Source organism: Bidens hawaiensis, unplaced genomic scaffold (assembly GCF_021521415.1).
Source record: "Bidens hawaiensis isolate Kalapana, Puna unplaced genomic scaffold, B.hawaiensis_p1.1 tig00023209_1, whole genome shotgun sequence".
Lineage (NCBI taxonomy): Eukaryota > Viridiplantae > Streptophyta > Magnoliopsida > Asterales > Asteraceae > Bidens > Bidens hawaiensis.
The window spans coordinates 362,007-383,836 of NW_027493636.1; the positions used below are offsets into that span (position 1 = coordinate 362,007).

At 33.6% G+C, this 21,830-nt stretch overlaps 1 protein-coding gene and 1 pseudogene across 1 annotated transcript; both read left to right on the forward strand.

Moving 5' to 3' along the window:
- Nucleotides 1-4,548: 4,548 nt before the first annotated feature.
- On the forward strand, nucleotides 4,549-5,578 carry LOC143567081 (putative F-box/kelch-repeat protein At1g12870; annotated as a pseudogene).
- A 15,271-nt stretch (nucleotides 5,579-20,849) lies between these two features.
- LOC143567082 (uncharacterized) lies at nucleotides 20,850-21,532 on the forward strand (the record flags this gene model as incomplete). The annotated part of the gene is made up of 2 exons (XM_077053596.1): nucleotides 20,850-21,252; nucleotides 21,342-21,532. Coding segments are annotated over exons 1-2 (594 nt in total), but the record flags the coding sequence as incomplete, so codon positions are not given.
- Nucleotides 21,533-21,830: the final 298 nt, after the last annotated feature.

Genomic DNA, 21,830 nt, shown 5'->3' on the forward strand with positions numbered 1-21,830 from the left:
TGACTAAGGAATGAAGGTTGCTTCAAATCCAGGCATGGGCTGACCTTGTGAGTTTTGATAATTCATATTTTGCATTAAGTTGAAACCAATATTGATTTTTATGCAAAGTTGACTGTTTACAATTAAAAGTTAGTTTATTATGATTGTGTGTATAAGCTTTTACCATCTAATATCATATTTATGCCTAAAATAATTGAAGCATTCATGGTTTTGTGTTCGTGCACTGTTTGTGTTGATGCAATTAGCTTTCATGTTATTGAATTGTATACGTCGCACGTTTTTAATTTTTAGTATAGATGTTTAATAGTTTTATAGCTAGGACCATGATAGTTAAGTTAATAAGTGTTTTTGTTATTGTTAATTGTCTATTTTGTAACTGCTTTACATAATTCTATTATAATTATTGTGATTTGTATCTTTTTATCATTCATATGTTTACATAATTTGACAAATAATTATATTATTATTGTGTTGATTGTACGAAGGCCAGACCATCATTGGTAGAAATTAGTCTATTAATACATGTTCTTTAAAATGATGTAAAACATTGTTGATATAAAGTTAATTAATAGCATTTGGTTTTTGTTACTACTTTTTGTGCTCACCTTATTTTCTATCTATCAGCTTGGTGTAGGATCTTTTCTGGTTTATTATGTTGCAGCTTTTTATTAATTCAGTAGTCTCAATTTTTGAATTTAGTCAAGAGATGTGGAAAAACACATACTTATTTATGTTGGTATTTAGAGCCTATCCTTACAGTTTGACTATTATTAATTTTTGTGGTGAAATGATAACTGAAATTTGTAGATCACTTCTTAAAACTAAAATTAAGACATTCGACAAGGCATCATTGTAAGACGTTGTTCAACATTGGTACTTTGGGGCCTTTCGTTTGATCTTAGGTGAGCCATTCTCAGAATCCGCATTAAACGAGCAGGTTGGAAAATTGCTGCTTAAGAATTATGCACTCAGCTAGGTTGGTGGTTTTTTAAGTCTGCCAAATGATTTATCATATGAATATATATTTATCTATGAGAAAACTCAAGTTTATGTCAGGTGCTAGACATGAATTAATTGCCACTCTCAATGCTCACAAGGTATTAAAATTGGGTTTTTCATTATTCTTTTAGGTATGTCTTTGGTTATTTGACATAGGAGTGTTTTTTTAGTAGGATGAAGGCAAAGATCAGTAATCTTATTTGCAGGGCTAATACGAGCTGCAGTTTGTTTTCTTTCAAGATTTCCCTTAAATGAAGTGGTATACAAAAGATCTTATGTTCATATATGTGTGTTCCCATGTTTGTTTCTTTACAATGCTTTGATCATTTTACTTTGTAAAGTCGTGTATGTTGCAGTGGAACTGAAGGTCTGGAACTATAGAATTTCAATTTTTTTATTATCGTGATATTTTTGTGTTATAGTTTTTATACAGCTATTGCAACGGGTCAGCTGCGTCAAAAGGGTTAAAGTTAAATCTTTTCAGTTAAATGTTAATGAATGTGAGAAACTAATATATACGTATAAAATCAAAACAAAACTATGTTAAAAATAAAGCAAATAATTACAAAATATAAAATGACAAAATGATTAAAAACAAAAACCTAAATAAACCCCGTAACACGGGGGAATCAAACTAGTATATAAATATTGTTGTCTGCTAAGTTTTTGCATGCATACTTTAATATTATAAGGTTTAAATATTTAGTTATAATATAATACATTCAAATTTATATATAATAGTTCTTATCATTTACTTCAATAAATAATATAAAGCATCAAAAAGAAAGCAAAACACCAAAATAAAAACATTTGTCTTCACCTAAACTCAAAAAAAATCCCCAACAACCACCTATAATGAGGAACATCCGAAACATATTTAACCCTACATTTTCATTTGAAATACATGTTTAAACTAAATGGTTGGAGATATATAAAAGACCAAAAGTATTCAATTTTGTTTTGTCTTATTGAAGGTTAATTGATCATTGATGTGTATTTCATTGTTGACTCTTTCTCATCACTCACGCAATATGGAGTTTTGTATACTTTGTCTTTTGTTTGGGTTGAGTTCGTTTTGCCTGACGTCTGTGAAAACAAATTATTGGTTATTTTTCTCGACCGAAACGTAAGATCTTATTTTAAATATCATATTATATGATAATAAACATTGTCAATAGTCAATACTATATATGTCCAACTAAAGGTATCAAAATATCATTTATATATATAATATATTAATTTTTCCTATATTTTGTCGATATCATTTTCTTTATCACTTTTTCCTATGGTTTTCCACTGTCATTTCTAAATTGATATTTTAGAAAATTTGTATTAATTATTTACATACAAAAGATCAAAATCATGAACATCATCTTCTACATTTTTTTACGTATATATATATATGGTATTTTGTATGTTTTATAGGATATATATATATATATACACTATATTATAATATATATTAAATTATTATAAAAGAAAATAAAACCCTATTTAGTATAAATCACTAAATTTATTGTTTGGTTTTTTAGAGACATCGAGTGGTCGCTTTTTTCCCAACCCCTTTAATGAAGTTTTTCAAAACCAAAAATTTGGTAGACAACATTTTTGTACTAAACCGTTTTCAAATTGAGAGTTTTGACTACCAAGAATGGCCAAAAAATGAAAACTGCATTTTTTTATAGCGAATTCGAGATTTTATTTAGTGAACAAACTAACCTTATTCCATTTGCAAGCGATGTTCCAAGAAGGTTATGTTTCTATCCATTAGTGTCATCTATAGAAACTCTTACGAATGACAGGACACATGTAAAACTAATTACTGGTACGTACAAGTTGTTTTGATACAAATAAGTTTATATACTAGCTTTTTTATACTACGTAATATAAAGAATAATAATATTGGTTTAGATGTCGATGGAAAGAGTATCATGGGTGAGCGACGATTTCGTCATTTTTTTATGATTCTTCAAGATGTTACGTAAGTCATTCTTCATATAGAAGTTTTTAATTAAAATTTCTTTTAATTATATATAATAAATTAGGAGTTTGGTGCCGCATGTGACCTCATTGGTCCACTTGGCGGCACCCAATTGGCTACTTTTTTTGTTTTGTTTTAAAATTTGATTTTTGAATATTTATTCGTGTCGGCAAGCCCCCGTAACTCCTAAGACCGTCAACGCTCGGGTTTTACCAACGGCTGTGTTTTACTATTATTTTTTTTTGTTTTAGTTCCGGTAGCGTATCGAACGTAACCAAATCCGACTGAATTCGTGTCGCCTCAGTGCCGTAATGCCCAGGACCGACAACGCTCAGGTTCATCAACGTCAAGGTTTAATGAAAGCCAATTGAATGACAATTTTGTTTTTTGTTTTATTTGTCTTTGTTTTGTTTTAGTTCATGTATCCTAACGAACGTGACGGAAACCGGCTGAATTCGCGTAGACTCACCACACTTTGTTTTAGTTCCGGTACCGTAACGAAAACCGATCAATAATTGATTTTGTTTTTTGCTATTGCTTTAGTTCTGGTACCATAATGAACGCGACGGAAATCGACCAAATTTGTATAAGCTCACCGTCTCAACGCCCGGGTACAACATCAGTCGGGTTTTACCGATGCTTGAGTTTTACGGACCGAGACCCCCCTATTGGTGCACCTTAATTTTTATATTTTTTTGTTTTAATTCAAGTACAAAAGCGCAAGTAACTAAAACCGACTGAATTCACGTTGACTTGCCTCCTCAACGCTTAGGACCGACAACGCTTTGGTGTTAACACAGTCTGAGTTTTACCAACCTACCCCAGCGCAACGCGCCAGGTAAACACTAGTTATTTTATATTTTCAATTATTTACTACGGTATTTAATATAAATTTTATATGTGATAGTGATTACCGTATACAAATTTCTTTGTACGACCCACTGCAGATTGAGATGGTGAAAACCTTTCGGGCAATGTTAAATAAATATGTATCGCGGGTCAAGCTGGTTCGTTTTCCCGAAAGTATGTTCTAATTTACATGTCTTTTTAAGAAATCTATAGTGCCATCGTACACCTAACTTTTTCAAAATATATATTTTATGTTTTTCAGTGAATATTTTGAGGTCAACATGCTATACTAGGATCACGTTTAAACCGGACATTCCAGAGAGACACCAGATTGCCTTAATGTGTCATTCTTAAAATATGATTGCCTTAAGTTATTTGATTAGGATATTTTTTTATATTTGTTTTGATATTATTGTTTACTTGTAGTGCAGATGTTCAAAAATTATGAATGACAACTTTTATTTCTTTAATTTATTTGTTTGTTTGTTTTTTTTTTGTGTGTGTGTTTATGATTTGTTATCTTCTCATATCATTATCTATACTAGAAATAAGTTTTACTTTGCTTAATGTTGTCATGTCTTATATCAGGTCGTTGCAAGTATGTGTTGTACAAATGACTTTATTTACATGTAATGCAATCACACCTACTTTTCTCCAAACTTTAAGCTAACGATGCTAGAACTAATTAGTCATTGTTTGTGATAAACGAAGGTATCACCATGGTTGACCTTTCTGTTGAAATAATCATTTTCAAGATATTAACGAGGGTTGTAGGTCGTTTTAAGTCTGTTAGTAAGGAATGGTATGCCTTTTTATCAACACAAGAATTTGCAAGGGTACACTGTTCTCGCTTATTAATTTCATCTAATCAGAGAACTCTCATAATTGGCGACCTAACATTCTCTGTTCATCTGATCGACCTTCAAACCGGTGAATATGGCCAAGCACAATCGTTCCATTTCCATTTAATGATGTCTCAGTTCGGTCACATTTGGATGGATTGTTGTGTGTTCGCTTAAATCATACATCAGAGTTGCTTCTTTGGAATCCAGCCACTCGTGTGTTCAAACATTTATCAACACCTGAATGTCGTTGTCATGGCTTTTTTGAACAGGATGACGCTACTGGATTGTACATTGACGGTTACGAAAATTACAAGGTCTTACATGTAAACCATAGGCGTGGTGTACTTAGTGCCTCCATATATTCTAGGAGAGTAGGATCTTGGAGAAATATACCTTTAATAATAAGACCAGAGTATGTTAGCCCCTCTTTCGGTTGGTCAACTGGTACTTTTTGTGGTGATACTCTTTATTTCACTGTTTGTGAGTCTTTGGTTGGAGGCAAAAATGTGGTACTTTGTTTGATGTTAATTCGGAGAAATTTAAATAGATAAGCTTTCCACCGGTTCCTTCTATGGGAATTGTTTTTGGAGATTTAGTAAATGTGAAAAATGAACTTCACATGTTTGTTAGCACTGGCATACGTGAGATGGCAGCTGAGTTGTGGATGCTAGAAGAGGAGCAATGGATTAAGGTCTTGTCATGTCCTCGAATCCCCCCTATACCTTAGTCATTATGGTGTGACATAACATATTTTTTGACAAATGGTAATTGGTTTGTCATGACTAATGGAGGGAAGCTTTATGAAATCAAAATGGATGTGAAGCCCTTTGAATGCTTTTATCATCTTACTTCATTTCGTGGTTCTAAGAGAGCAATATCTACGGAGACCGTTGATGTGGTCTAAAATATACATATTATTATATAAATACTTCCTACACTTTTAATTACTTTTTGATCTAGATTTTTATTGAGTATTACACCAAAGTAGCTCATATTTATATTTTAAAGCTTTTCAAGTGAAAAGGGGCTAAAATGATACAATTGGCTAAGTAAGAGAGAAAAAAATACGAGCGTTTAAGTGGCCAAATTTCTAATCATAATTATAGTTTCTAATTGATATGCAAAATTAATATAAATGCAAATACTTGTATCTAACTTTTAATAAATAGAAAGCAAGAGACTTTATGTCCCAACCACATCACGTAAACTTAATCAAAAAGTCAATTTATATTATGTGAATGAATGCAGGTTGAATTTAATTATTTTGACTTTACATCATTGCAGGAACGTGTTAGGATATTGGAATTATTAGGTGAAGCATTTTATGGGCTTAAGCAAAACATATAACTAAATGAAACTTAATCAGCCCAAACTGAATGGGCCTAGGCAGGAATTAAACAAGAAAAGTCGGTGACCATAATGAAAAAAAGGGTTTTACTTGGAAGACAAGTGGCGGGTGTGCGCTCCATATATTGCTTGGAAGAAAAAAAAAGAGTCATCGACTGTCGTAGTAAGGAAAAACGGAGTGCTTGACCAGTGGGTCCAAGGAGGCCACAAGAAAGAGCAAGCACTTTGGTTCGAGCCGAGAGCGTCCGGGTTCAACACCTACTCGACCAAGCATCATCATAATTCGGTCTGAATTTATTATTTTAATTATGAGCTTGGTTGTTGAACTTAATTATTTTGTTTTCTTTGAATATAAGATGTTAGGCTAAACTTATTAGACTGTCTAGGCTTGTGATGAACCATTGGTTGAAGTTTTATTTTATTTGGAATTTGCTTTTCGTTATGGTTTTATGATTCAGTAAATTGTTTGGTTTATTTGATTGATGCGTATGTGTACCTGGTTTTGGTTGTTCTAGATTTATTATTCCACAAAATTCTTGGTGATTGTTTCATATGATAGGATTTTGTTAGGTCATCTACTGTGTGTTTTTGACTAGTTTATGATTGAATTCGAATAAGATCATAGGAATAATATTATTAGTCAAACGAATAAAAGTGTGCTGCTAACCTAAAAATATGTAAGGTGATAGGTTATTGCTAGATCTTTGTTGATTGGGATTGCTAGATTTAGTTCTTCGTAAGGAGTCCGTCTAGGTTTGATTAATTAATGTTGTCTAGCGAGTCAATTGAGTCTATTAAATTACCTTTGATTTCCGCGCTGTAAGGTAGGATTTCACTATAAAGGTACTCTTTCATAAATTAATTAGATAGCCGTATGGAAGTTTAATACATATAATTGGTGTTTTTAAGAACTTAATAGAAATCCATAGGTGTCTTCTTGAAGGGTCAGGGTCCTGTTCGGGTTTTCTTTTAAGTGATTATTTTATGATCCCAATTTCATAACAAGCATTTTCCTAATAATTGATAAATGAAACTTTGGGGATTCTAGCCTAGGTGGTTTTACATCGTCATCTTATATAAATAAATTAGTATTGTCTCTTGTTTATTTTACTTATTTTTTCGTAATTAGTTTAAATTTAGTCTTAAGTAAAACCCCCTCTTTAATAATAATAATTAAATAGTCGTGTCAGTTAGTCGAGTCTAATTAGTTAATTTACGTAATTTAAAGAGTCTCGTGGGTTCGATATCCGGACTTACTTAGCTTTACTAGAGTCGATCGGTTCATTTGTCGGTTAGTAGTTTAGTCGAGTTTTAGAGAGTCTAGAGTATTACTTAGTGTCTAGATTAGCGTAATTTAGTTAATAATTATTAGACTACTCTTAGCACATCAAGTTTTTGGCGTCGTTGCCAGGGACTCTTGGCAATTGCGTTATTAGTTTTGATTAGGCTTACTTTCTATATACGTGCTATTTTTTATTTTTTTTTCGTCGTAGGAGTCTAAGTAGTTTTTCTTTTTATTTTTGTTTTTTTATAGTTTTTTTTTTAGTCGTAGGAGTTAGGTTAATATAGTTTAGTTTAATTTCTTTTAATTAGTTTAGTTTTCTTTAATATTATTTTTATTTTACTACTATTTGGTGCTCGTGATCCTTTTTTGTTTTAAGTTTATCTTTGCATTGATCTTCATGGATTGTTACTACGGGGCCAGAGTTGAAGAAAATCCTCATAAAAATCAAAGAGGTTTAACTATACGGGAGTCAGAAATACAGGATATTATGGACCACCTAGATAAAAACAGGTACCAGCCTAAATTCTGCATGGTGTATGATAGGATGGGGAATATTATCGGTTGTAAAGACTCATCTGGAGCAATGATAAGTCACATACCACATCCAGAAGAGATATTATATGATGTTTTACGTGTCACCCATACCATTAATCCAAAAGCACCACTTTCAGATATAATGGATGATTTTCGGCGAGGCTTAAAGTATCAAATACAATTTTATGAGCCGACGATCAAGCTTGAGGATGTTGGGTTGCAGGATAAGACAGAGGATCGTATTCCCTCTTGGGAAGACGAGTTTAGGGATGAATTTGGTGAAGATTTGGTGGGTTCAGCCGATGTGGATAAGAGTGATTTTAACCCCGAAAGAGATCTTGAGGAGCTTGAAGTTTTGTTATTTGGGGAGCCAATTAAGAAACAAAATGTCAAAGAGGAATCACAAGAGATATTTGAAGAATTGAAAAGTAAAGAATTGCATCGCGTTATGAAAGAACATCCACGTCTGCACGATAAAGCGGATATGTTTTTAGAAATAGTTGTTCGTGGATCGCCACGTAAATCAAGAGGACCAAGGAAGAAGATATTCGGGCTCGGGAATCAAAGTGTGCCGAATTAGTCGTATTTTCAGAATTTTAATAATGGGTGGATCAAGCCAAATGCGTATTTTTAGGCCTGCATGAGTTTGGAAATTAGTTTCTTCCCAACTGATTTTAAGAGGAGAGTGTTGAGGAGAACCGATGGGAAGAGGATCAAGGAGAAGCCTCCTGATTGAGGTTTCGGGACTAAGTCTGGCTGAAGACTTTTTGTAAACTTAGCGTTTCCCGGGAGGCAACCCGGTACTATCTTTTTCTCATATTTTTATTTTTATTTTGTTTTTACTTCTTTACTCTGCCGGGTGTTTTTTCTCTTACTTGCAGGTTGTTCTAGGGTTGCTTATGAGATGGTTGGTGATCTATGGTTTTAAACAAGTGTGGGGATGCCACTTGTTTTAGGATTGTTGCTTTTGTTCGTGAAAAGATGACGTTATTTGAAGATAGTTTGTTGATCGCCTTGGAATTGGAGGGCGTAGAACATGACTCACGAGGCATATCGTCTATTTACCAGGGGAGTATGTTCCAATTCATTAATCTATTTTTATATTTTGCATAATTTTATTTGTAATTTCTTTTTTTCACATTGAGGACGATGTGAAATTTAAGTGTGAGGATGAGAAATTAATCTTTTCGGCAAAAATAAAAATTTTTGGAAAAAAAAAAGTAAAAAAAAGGTTGAAAAAAAAGAGCATAAAAATTGAAAAAACGTCCCAAAATTTTAAATTTAATTTTTGCAAATAATGGAAAATGATAGTAAATCGGAAATTGTTTTTTAAACTACTAATAATATGAGATAAATAAAAGAAAACACACTTAACTTGGGATGTGTCGGTAGGCTAAGCCTTGAAAATGAAAGGGCAATTTGATAAAATGGTTAAAACGGAAATCTTTTGTGGGTAAAGCGTTTTGTTCGTGGAAGATAGGTAATGAAAGGTCGGGCCATACTCAAGCCTCAATTATTGGTATGAAAAAGTGGAAATATTAAAAAAAAAATCTGAATACGTTATCATATGATGCTTGGGTAGGTTTAACGTTAGAGTATGTCGTGTAGCCTGTGATATATATCTTAAACTGCTAGTTTAGTGTTTTACACCTCATTGGCGTATAGTTTTATAACCTTAAATCTTGTATTGATGGGATGCCCCGGGTCCAGAGACCATGGGTCTGTATGCAATTTATTCATCTGGGTATTCACAATTCCTAAGTGGGGTTGGGGATATTTACATAAAGCTAAAAAGAGCAAACCCTTATAAGTCTATAAACATGATCACAAAAGTACAAAAGTATAAATACACTATAGACTTGATCATCCACGTTGTTAGCCATGTGGGGTCCTCTTGCTCGCGTCTCATTACCATTAAGAAACGGACCACAAGGGACACGCTACATGTAAACCCTACAGATAATGTTTTGCATGCTCACCTATGGTGATGGTTCGGGGTATTGCTTGATAACGGGGGTATGTCGTGTTGTGGGGAACACTAGCAATCAATTAATTGTACCTTAATCGTATCTAATGGCTGCTTGGTAGACTTTGATGCTTAAGCTTAGGTGGATAAACAATACCCTTGATCGACTTAACTATTCATGAAAAAAAAAGAGCAACAAAAGTTTTAAATCTGCTAATTTTGAGGTTTAAGTCAAGTTGGGGTGGTCTGGTCCGGTAAAAGCTGAAAATAAGCGGATCTTAATTGTGTAAACCACTGAGTAATTATAATAGTCGGATCTTATTTGTCCCGGTAAAGATTAAGGCATGGGTTTAAGTGTACAACAATATCGGTGATCACGGTTTTTGCATTTATCTGAGCTTTTAATTAATCTATATGTTTTTAAGACTAAATTTTCCGATTCTGATTCCATTGCAAATAACTTTTTTAGTGACGAAAAAAGAGTAAGTGTGGGGATATTTGATGTGGTCTAAAATATACATATTATTATATAAATGCTTCCTACACTTTTAATTACTTTTAATCTAGATTTTTATTGAGTATTACACCAAAGTAGCTCATATTTATATTTTAAAGCTTTTCAAGTGAAAAGAGGCTAAAATGATACAATTGGCTAAGTAAGAGAGAAACAAATACGAGTGTTTAAGTGGCCAAATTTCTAATCATAATTATAGTTTCTAATTGATATGCAAAATTAATATAAATGCAAATACTTGTATCTACCTTTTAATAAATAGAAAGCAAGAGACTTTGTGTCCCAACCACATCACGTAAACTTAATCAAAAAGTCAATTTATATTATGTGAATGAATGCAGGTTGAATTTAATTATTTTGACTTTACATCATTGCAGGAACGTGTTGGGATATTCGAATTATTAGGTGAGGCATTTTATGGGCTTAAGCAAAACATAGAACTAAATGAAACTTAATCAGCCCAAACTGAATGGGCCTAGGCAGGAATTAAACAAGAAAAGTCGGTGACCATAATGAAAAAAAGGGTTTTACTTGGAAGACAAGTGGCGGGTGTGCGCTCCATATATTGCTTGGAAGAAAAAAAAAGAGTCATCGACTGTCGTAGTAAGGAAAAACGGAGTGTTTGACCAGTGGGTCCAAGGAAGCCACAAAAAAGAGCAAGCACTTTGGTTCGAGCCGAGAGCGTCCGGGTTCAACACCTACTTGACCAAGCATCATCATAATTCGGTCTGAATTTATTATTTTAATTATGAGCTTGGTTGTTGAACTTAATTATTTTGTTTTCTTTGAATATAAGATGTTAGGTTAAACTTATTAGACTGCCTAGGCTTGTGATGAACCATTGGTTGAAGTTTTATTTTATTTGGAATTTGCTTTTCGTTATGGTTTTATGATTCAGTAAATTGTTTGGTTTATTTGATTGATGCGTATGTGTACCTGGTTTTGGTTGTTCTAGATTTATTATTCCACAAAATTCTTGGTGATTGTTTCATATGATAGGATTTTGTTAGGTCATCTACTGTGTGTTTTTGACTAGTTTATGATTGAATTCGAATAAGATCATAGGAATAATATTATTAGTCAAACGAATAAAAGTGTGCTGCTAACCTAAAAATATGTAAGGTGATAGGTTATTGCTAGATCTTTGTTGATTGGGATTGCTAGATTTAGTTCTTCGTAAGGAGTCCGTCTAGGTTTGATTAATTAATGTTGTCTAGCGAGTCAATTGAGTCTATTAAATTACCTTTGATTTCCGCGCTGTAAGGTAGGATTTCACTATAAAGGTACTCTTTCATAAATTAATTAGATAGCCGTAAGGAAGTTTAATACATATAATTGGTGTTTTTAAGAACTTAATAAAAATCCATAGGTGTCTTCTTGAAGGGTCAGGGGTCCTGTTCGGGTTTTCTTTTAAGTGATTATTTTATGATCCCAATTCCATAACAAGCATTTTTCTAATAACTGATAAATGAAACTTTGGGGATTCTAGCCTAGGTGGTTTTACATCGTCATCTTATATAAATAAATTAGTATTGTCTCTTGTTTATTTTATTTATTATTTCGTAATTAGTTTAAATTTAGTTTTTAAGTAAAACCCCTCTTTAATAATAATAATTAAATAGTCGTGTCAGTTAGTCGAGTCTAATTAGTTAATTTACGTAATTTAAAGAGTCTCGTGGGTTCGATATCCGGACTTACTTAGCTTTACTAGAGTCGATCGGTTCACTTGCCGGTTAGTAGTTTAGTCGAGTTTTAGAGAGTCTAGAGTATTACTTAGTCTAGATTAGCGTAATTTAGTTAATAATTATTAGACTACTTTTAGCACATCAACCGTTGTTTCACCAAGTCTTTAGTTTGTCTCACTCAATGTTTTCATTATCTTTTGTAATGTTTTAAGAATTCTCTTTTTTTCTTTCCAATTAATGTAATAGTCAAGTGTCATGTACTATTCTTGCAATGATGTTTTCAGAATTTCATTGTGTATGATAGTCTCCTTTTCGTTTAATTTACAAGGTATTTTTCAATTTACAATGACTAATAAACAACCAAAAGATCATAATGATGCTTCTACCTCATGTGCATCTACGTCTGCTGAAAAACGAAGAGCGTATAACACGCAGTATTACACTTCACGCAAAGAAAATGGGCAACCAAAAGATCGTAATGATGACTCTACTTCAAGTGAATCTATATTAGCTCAAAAAAGGAAAGAGTATAACAAACGATATTATATGTCTTGCAAAGAGAAAAACAAAGTATCGAAAGTCGGCATCAACGATGCTTACCAACGTGATCCATTAATGGAAAGGATACCATTACAACCTTTACAAACTAGTAGTAGTCAAATGACACAAATGCCAAAAGAGAATGTGTCATGTAGTTCGACTCAAAAACAAAAGGTCCGAGATGAACCATTCCATGCTACATGCAAAGAGAACGGAAAAAATACTTCAAATGGTATTCAATTTACACGAATTGTGACGGATGATAGTACGCCGACAACATCACCCCCCCCCCCCCCTCTGTAATTGGCAAAGTCATGCCTGAAATATCACGAGGTTTCTATTTATGTAACAATGCTTTCTTTATTAAATTTGTCATCTTTTGCATCTTCCTTCACTTAATACAATGAATTTCGTAGGCATTCGAATTCAATCGCGTACATTATTACCTCAATTTTGTGACGTTATTGATCAACCATCCATCCTGGATGAGAATATCGAAGATAATGCATATAATTTTATGCACGCTGGTATGCCTATAAACCATCGTGTCTTAGAGGAATTCACACCTGAAATATCACGAGATTTTTTATTTATTTAACCTTGCCTTTTTTTTATTAAACTTGAAATCCTTTACAATTTCCGTTACTTATTACGTCAAGTTCCTTAGGTATTCGAATTCAACCATCCACTCGCGATGAGAACACAGAATAGGATACCTATAATTTTGTTTACGATGGTATACCTAGGGAGCATCGTGTCTTAAATGAACGGAGTCCATGTCCTCATTGTGGAGCAAAACGATTTACATATGAATTCGCTACCTTTTGTTGTATGAGTGGGAAAACAATGTTACCAAATTCAAAAATTCCAGATGAATTGTACGGCCTTTTCACCTCACAAAATGATATTGGAAAATTGTTTAGGCAAAACATACGTGCAAATAACACCAATTTTCTTTCGCCTCAATGGGTGTGACATTGGATGACACTTTGAACAATATGAGAGACGGTGTATACACGTTTCGTGCACATAAAGGAATATATCACAAAATCGATCAATTAGTTTCGAGATATGGAACACCTAGGTACTTACAATTGTATTTTTATGATCCTGATACTGAGTTAGATCATAGACTTCGATGGCCAAATCTTGATGAAAGAATTACTAAGATGTTGAGAAGTATTCTGCCTACAAACCCATACGTCAACACATTTCGAAGTCTTGCAAACTTAGGACCTCTAGAAAATTACAGAGTCACTGTGAATGCTTTGGTGGAACTTGACCAAAGGGTGTACAACCGACCAATAACATCCGAGGTTTAAATAATATTACTATACTTCAAATATTTATATAACCATAGTATAGATTGTTTTACTTATTTATTGCACCATTGTCTAGGTTGCTGGTATTTGGGTTGAAGCCTGAAGGTAATGAGAATATCACTTAATACAAAAGAAGTATTGTTGTGTACGGTAGGTCTGAATATAGTCAAACTATCCAACCATACTTTGGTTGTTATGATCCATTGTCATATCCTCTATTTTTTCCTAATGGTGAGTCGGGTTGGCATTCTAACATACCACGTCAAGGAGTATTAATCAATGAAGTTCACACCAATCATGATAATATCGATGAAGAAATAGAAGGTACAAACAATTTACGTATCTTTCTTAAGTGAGGATCATAATTAGTACCCTAACGTGTACTATTTTTAAGAAAAGTACCAACAATTTGTTATTTTTTTCAGAGGTTAACACAAGAAGTGGTTGAACAACCGTGGCTATGCGAGAGTACTACTGTTACAAGTTCCAAATTCGATCTACCAAGAATGTGATTATGTTCGGTGGTAGATTGCTAAAACAATTTGTTGTAGATGTTTACATAAAGCTTCAGATATCACACTTACAATTTTGTGAACAAAACCATAATAAGATAAGAGCTGATTTGTACCAAGGTATTGTGGAATGCGTCAATGCTAGCGAGGTTCTACCAAGTAGAGTTGGAAAACGGATTGTGTTGCCTGCATCTTTCATCGAAGGGCCTCGCAACATGCGACGCCGATTTCTTGATGCGATTACTTTAGTTCAAGATGACAGCAAGCCCGATTTATTCCTTACAATGACGTGTAATCCTGGGTGGCCTGAGATACGTGACAATTTAAAAGTTGGTCAAACTGCACAAGATCGACCCGACCTTGTTTGTTTCAAGAGTGTTTCGTGCCAAATTAGAGGATCTTAAGGAACAACTCTTCAAGAAACATCTCCTTGGAGAAGTTAAGGCATACGTTTATGTCATCGAGTTTCAAAAGCGTGGTTTACCACATGCGCATTTTCTTCTTATTATGTACTCGCAACAAAAAATCAGTAATCCAGATCATTATGATAAGGTCGTGTGTGCTGAAATTCCTGACATACTAAGGCATCCCAAATTGCACGAGCTTTTCGTCAATCACATGCCCAAATTGCACGAGCTTGTCGTCAATCACATGATGCATGGTCCTTGTGGACATTTACGAATAAGCAGTCCTTGTATGCAATTGAAGAATGATCGTCAAGTTTGTCGCTTCCGTTATGCAAGACAATTTAATGAACATACAACACAAGGAGAAGATGCATATCCATTATACCGAATAAGAAATAATGGAATAAAGGTGATTGTACGAGGAACAACTCTTGATAACATATGGGTTGTCCCGTATAACCCAAGGCTTTTGATGATGTTCAACTGCCACATGAATGTCGAAGTTTGCTCAAGTATAAAATCTGTGAAATATTTTATGACACGTGGTCAAAAGTCAACAACCGTACGACTATTAATATTGTTTAATCATATTTGCGTTACATAAACATACTAGAGTAAATGCGTTGTTCATTTGATCAGTCATAGTTGATTCATAACACGTATGATTTAAATATACATTTAGTGATATGGAGATCACTAGTTCATATTAGTAAATGGATTGAGTGATCATTGGTTCATATTCGTATAATGATAGAGGAGATCAATGGTTCATAATATACATATACAGTGGCGGAACTAGAAGTTTAAACTAGAGGGTCGTAATAGAAATGTTTTACATTCATCGATTTACATCAACTACTAATTTACGCAAGGTTGGGTTACCAATAATTTCATCATCTAACAGTTTAAACTCTTCTTGACTTATTTAATTTATGTTGTACGCGAAACCAACTACTTATAAATTATGCCATTTACTTTTTTGCTTGATTTATTTATTAGTTGTGTTTTTGATATTCAAAATTACATTAAGTCTTAATGAATATTTAGGCTTTTTCTTATTTTTCAAGTATCGATCTTTTAAAATTTTGTGTATCAAAATAATTAAATTTTGTGACATACAATTATATAAAATAATTGAAATTGAAATAAACAATATATAATAATTTATTCAATAAGTAATAATATAAAATGACATAATTATCAAATAAAATAATGATATTGATACTTATCAAATAAAATAATATACAATATAAACTATAATACTTTAGGGAGCTTGGGTTTCTTAATAAAAACTCAAATCCAATCCTCATTTACAATACTTTAAGGAGATATTGTTGGCTCAATGAAGTAAGACCGATCTTTGTGATCTCCAGTTTAATCCTGAGGACATCCGGTTTTATCACCAATGAGCTTTTGGGAGAGTGGGATTTCTGAAACGGGAGATAATCTGAAGACGCTTAAGTGCTACGTACGACTAGGTTGGACCAGTTGATGGTGACCTTTTTCCATTGAGCCGTCAGGCTATACAAAGTAACTAAGCTATCTATGTTTCTTGGCTGTATAAAAGAAAGAAATAATGATAATAAATAATGATATTATTTAATAAATAGAATAAGTAAACTCTAGAGGGGATTGAAATCGTCGGTGAAAGAAAAGAAAATAGATAAATTGTTATTACTTTGGGTAATGGACCTATTAAATGAATTTGGGTTCTTAAAAAAAAAGCCTACGTACAAGACCCGAAGTTCTGAAAAATATTAAAATATTCTGAATTTAACTTTAACCAAATCTTCATCTTCCGAGTTCCCTCCGTATTTCAATCTCGCCGGAGCACAACGTCAACAACAACTCTGAGGAAAAAACTCGAATAATGCAACTTCACTCTTTTCTTTCAAGCTTTAAATACTATATGGAGACAATCTGAATACAACCCACCCTGTTTCATTTCTTTCTGAACACACAACCTCCATTCAACTTTGATTATTGCCATGCCGTTGCGTATATAAACAACCCACGAATTATTGAACAAGATCACACCAAAGAATTTCAAACACGTACGTTCACTCTTGCTCACTAATACAACCGAAGTCGCACCACTCCAACGCCACCACCTTACATTGTTGAACACCGTCCGCCACACCCCACCACCGGCGCACCAACTTGACCCGAAACACCTCTACGGCATTTTTAGACCCGAAACCAACGCACTTGGGCTTCTTCCGGTAAACCGAACGCATCAACCCGGTACGGCGGGTACCAGTTACCAAACTAAAGTAACCAAGCAGGACGAAGTGGAACTAACTCAAGCTCTTTTTCTTCCTCATATTTAAACACCTCAGCTTTATCGCTAAGTGAGCATTTACACCCTAAACTCATTCTTACATACAAGTAAACTAGTGTTTATGTAGTATGAAAACGGCCTAATGGTATAACACACGAATGAAACAACCAATCTTACTAATTAACAACTAGCAGTGCCGTCTCTGAGAATACGGGGCACCTCAAGGCCCCGTGCAAGAAAAAAATATTGGCCCCTATATATTGAAAATACTTTTGAAGAGAAACCAAAAATTGCTTGGATTAGTCTATTGGAAAAAGAGACTAATACTTTTTGTTCTTGAATTACATGAAATTGGAATTTTATAACTTTAGTTATGGGCTTTTGCTTTAAAAAACTATATATTATATATACAAATAAGATAAAAGATCTTAATACAAACCAAGAAATTGACCCGAGCAATAAAAAGAAAAGAAAATAATGTTGTAGCCCATTAAATATGCAATACAAGTTTTAGAAAAATTGGAAAAAAGAGTGATGTTACCGGGTATTGAACCTAAGATCAACATCAATCATCATGTAAACAATGAAGCATACCATGTGAGTTACAAGACACTTTTAGTTAGTTTTGATCTGCATCTAATTTATCTATTGCATATCTTGAATTTTTTAATTTTGGGCCTTGTCCGGTTGCATGAGTTGCACGGCCATTGGGCAGGCCCTAACAAGCCTACTTGTTACAAAAGAATGCATAAAAACACAAAGTGATAAGTTAAACATACTTGTGTTACGTCTATGTTTAGTGTGATGAAATATGGAAGATTTGGCTTAAATACATAAACTGTGTTAATGTTGCACTAATAATGGTTTAGAGAGTTAATGACAAATTAATTCATACTAACCTTCAAGAAATATAAAAATAAAGAAGTTAATAATTTGATGAAAAATAAAGTTTATTAAAAATGTTTTATTTATTGTTTACAAGTAAGGTTGAATATATTTTTGGATAAAATATTGAAGTTTTGTTGGGATAAAAACAAGCTTGTTTGAATAAACGAGCGTGTTGAGAAAGTGATAATCATAATTTTATTTTGTTAAAGAATATCTCGTTTACAAAGGTTTCATTTAAAACCGACACATGCATTTTCATAAAAATTTATGTTAATATATGTATTAGGAGATCTAAAAAAAGGGTCATGAAAAATATATCTACTTTATATATATTTGTACTAAACGATCGGGCAATTGAAAATATATATGTATTATGTATTTTCATTATTTTCATAGAGACAGTTTCCTATTATACACATATAGGTATGTATATGAATGCACACACACATATGATGTATCTTTGAGAATATAAACGTGAGTTGCAAATATATATATATATATATACTAAAAGTGTGTGTATATATGTGTATGTGTGTGTGATCACAATATGTACATACAAAAACCAAAGAATTTTTGGAGGAAAGATATATTTTTAAATATAACGAAACTAAAAGAAAATCACCAACGGGTTGTAACTAAATAATCATAAATCTAGCATGTTGGGTGAACATGTTGCATAAACTGGTTTGTTCAATAATAATATCTATGCCATATTAATAAAATCTATTATGTGCTAGGTCATATCCAAGTCCGTAGCTCATCTGTATTTTGTATTGTCTTACGCTCATTTATCACAACTCACGAGGTGAGTCTCACACCCCTTTTTAAATTGTTTTGAAACTTTTGGGGGGTATGCATGAAGAAACACATGTTCGGAAACGAGTAGAAACACGGTCTCATTTTGTTACACGGGTTGGAAACAATAATGCATCGAAAGTCCCCTAGAATCTATTATCATTAACTATTTTAGACGTGACCAACGTGAATAGTACTATTCGGGATTAACACACCCCATCCGTGGTTAGTCGCACTAACTTAGATTGGAGGTCTAGCGGGTGATATTTGTTCAACAGATGACTTTGATGTTTTCGCATTAGAACATAAAGAGGGGCGCTCATAGAAACGCTGTTAGGTCTTGATCATAGAGCTCGTGGTAAATGTTTGAGAAATTGGTTGACTCGTTGTCCAAGAATCACATATTTTTAGATATCATATAAACCTGTAAAAACTCACCAACAATTTTTGTTGACGCTTTTATGCATGCATTCTCAGGTAATTGAAACATTGGAAACGCATATGGAGTCACATACACGTAGAGTCATCTTGATGAGTATTTATCGTATAGTCTATAAACAATGACAGATCCATGACGTCATCACACCCCCACGTTTCCACCGTTGGTGGGGGTGTGACATATTTATTCAAATATATTTACAAAGGACACGACAAACAAGTTATTCAAATCGATCAAGATGAGCAAGAGGTTGTTGTTAACGAGATAAATTGATTTCAAGATGCACGCTACGTATCTCCCCCGGAGGCAATGCGGCGTATTTTTTCCTTTTCTCTCTCAAATCTATCCTGCTATTTTGGCATTACAACTTCATCTCCCTAATAATCAGATGGTTAGATTTAGAGATGATGATGTCATGTCTGAAATTGTTGATAGGAAAGAGATAAGAGAACCATGTTAACTGCTTTTTTTTATACAAATAGAGTGGAAGAAACAGCAAGGCAATATTTGTATAAGGATTTTCCGAAACATTTTACGTGGAATGGAGGCTCACATTGTTGGAATCGTCGTTTACGTAAAGCATAAAGAGGCCGTATCGTTTCCGCTAATCCAACCGAAGGAGAAAGGTACTACTTACGCCTATTTTTGTCGAATGTCAAAGGGCCTACTTCTTTTGAAGATCTTTACAAAGTTAACAGTGTACAATACATGACATTTTGAAAAGAAGCTCTTGAGATAGGATTAATAGAGAACAATGAAAATTTATCACAATGTATCGCAAAAGCCTCTATATTTCAGTTTCCCAGTGCTCTTAGAATGTTATTCGCGACCATAATTATTTTTTGCATACCTGGAGATGTTCGAAAGTTATGGAATGGCCACTTTGAAACACTATCTGAAGATCATCGGTTAAATTGTCAAAATGTTGAACAAGTTCAAAATTTGGTTCTTACCGAAATTGTGGACCTTTTACAATCAATGGGTAAAGATATCAATCTATTAGATCTTCCAAGCATAACAGAAAATGTTAACTTACAACATGTAGGTTATCGTGAGGTACAAGAGGAGTATGGGTTGGTTGTGGAAGCTGAGCACTTGCGTGCCAAAGATTCACTTAATTTTGACCAAAAAATCGTGTTTGATGAGGTAATGAAACATGTGGATAATGATTTACCAGGTGTGTTCTTTATAGATGGTCCAGGTGGAACTGGAAAAACATTTGTGTACAAAGCTTTGCTTGCTGAAGTTCGTTCACGTGGTCTTATTTCTCTCGCAACAGCTTCATCAGGTGCTGCAGCTAATAATATGCCAGGAGGGAGAACGGCTCACTCGAGATTCAAGATTCCCCTTAATGTTGATAATAATTCAATGTGCGGCCTCACAACACAGAGTGGGGCTGCTGAACTAATTAGGCTATCTAAAATAATCATTTGGGATGAAGCATCGATGGCAAAACGACAGGCGATCGAGGCAGTCGATCAAACATTGCAAGACATTATAGGTGTTAGTCTCCATTTGGTGGAAAGAAAATGGTTATTGGAGTGATTTTAGGCAGGTGTTGTCAGTAATTAAATGTGGCACGCGTGCACAAGTTGTAGACTCTAGCCTACGAATGTTGCCTCTTTGGTCTTTGACTAAAAAGATGCGTCTTGCCATAAATATGAGAGCGCTTAATGATCTGTGGTTTTCTAATTTTCTTTTAAGAGTCAGTGACATAATTGAAGAAGCGATCGAAGGAAGCTTTATCCATATACCCGATGACATGACAATTCCATGCACTATCCGAGAAAACTCAATAAAAGAACTCATCAATGTCATCTATCCGTCAATTCAAAACAATCTATGTTTTTCAGATTATATAATCTCTAAGGCAATATTATCCACCAGAAATGAGAGTGTTGATGAGATCAATGATCAAATGATTGGCATGTTTCAAGGGGAGGAAAAAGTTTACTACAGTTTTGATGAAGTCGAAGATGATCACAACAACTTCTATCCGATCGAGTTCTTAAACTCACTAACGGTGAGTGGTTTGGCGCCTCATAAGCTTCGATTAAAAAATGGTTGTCTGATAATATTGTTACGGAATATCAATCCATCAATGGCACAAGATTAATATGTAAAGGTTTCCATCCCAATGCTATTAATGTAGAAATAGCTGGTGGTCAACACACCGGTAAAAGAGTATATTTGCCAAGAATTCCTCAAAGTCTTTCTGAAGACGACATGTTCCCATTTAAGCTAATACGAAAACAGTTTCCCATTCAACTTAGCTTTTCCATGACCATCAACAAAGCTCAAGGTCAAACAATTCCTCATGTCAGTGTTTATCTACCAGATTCTGTATTTTCACACGGGCAACTTTACGTAGTGTAACATCCCCAAAATTTCGATCCAAATTTGACAACTTAGGAAAGTTGAGGGATCAAAAATAATATCAAGACAAGACATGAGAAAATATTAAATAAAGAAATATAAGAAAAATAAAGGAATAAAAATATTTCCTAAGTTAAGTTTACTTACATGAAAGAAATTTCATCCCACATTGGAAGATGTAAGAAAATGGAAGCATTCCACCAAGGTATAAATAAGAAAGATATGGAAGCTCTTTATAAGGAAGAGAATTTCCATAGTTATATTC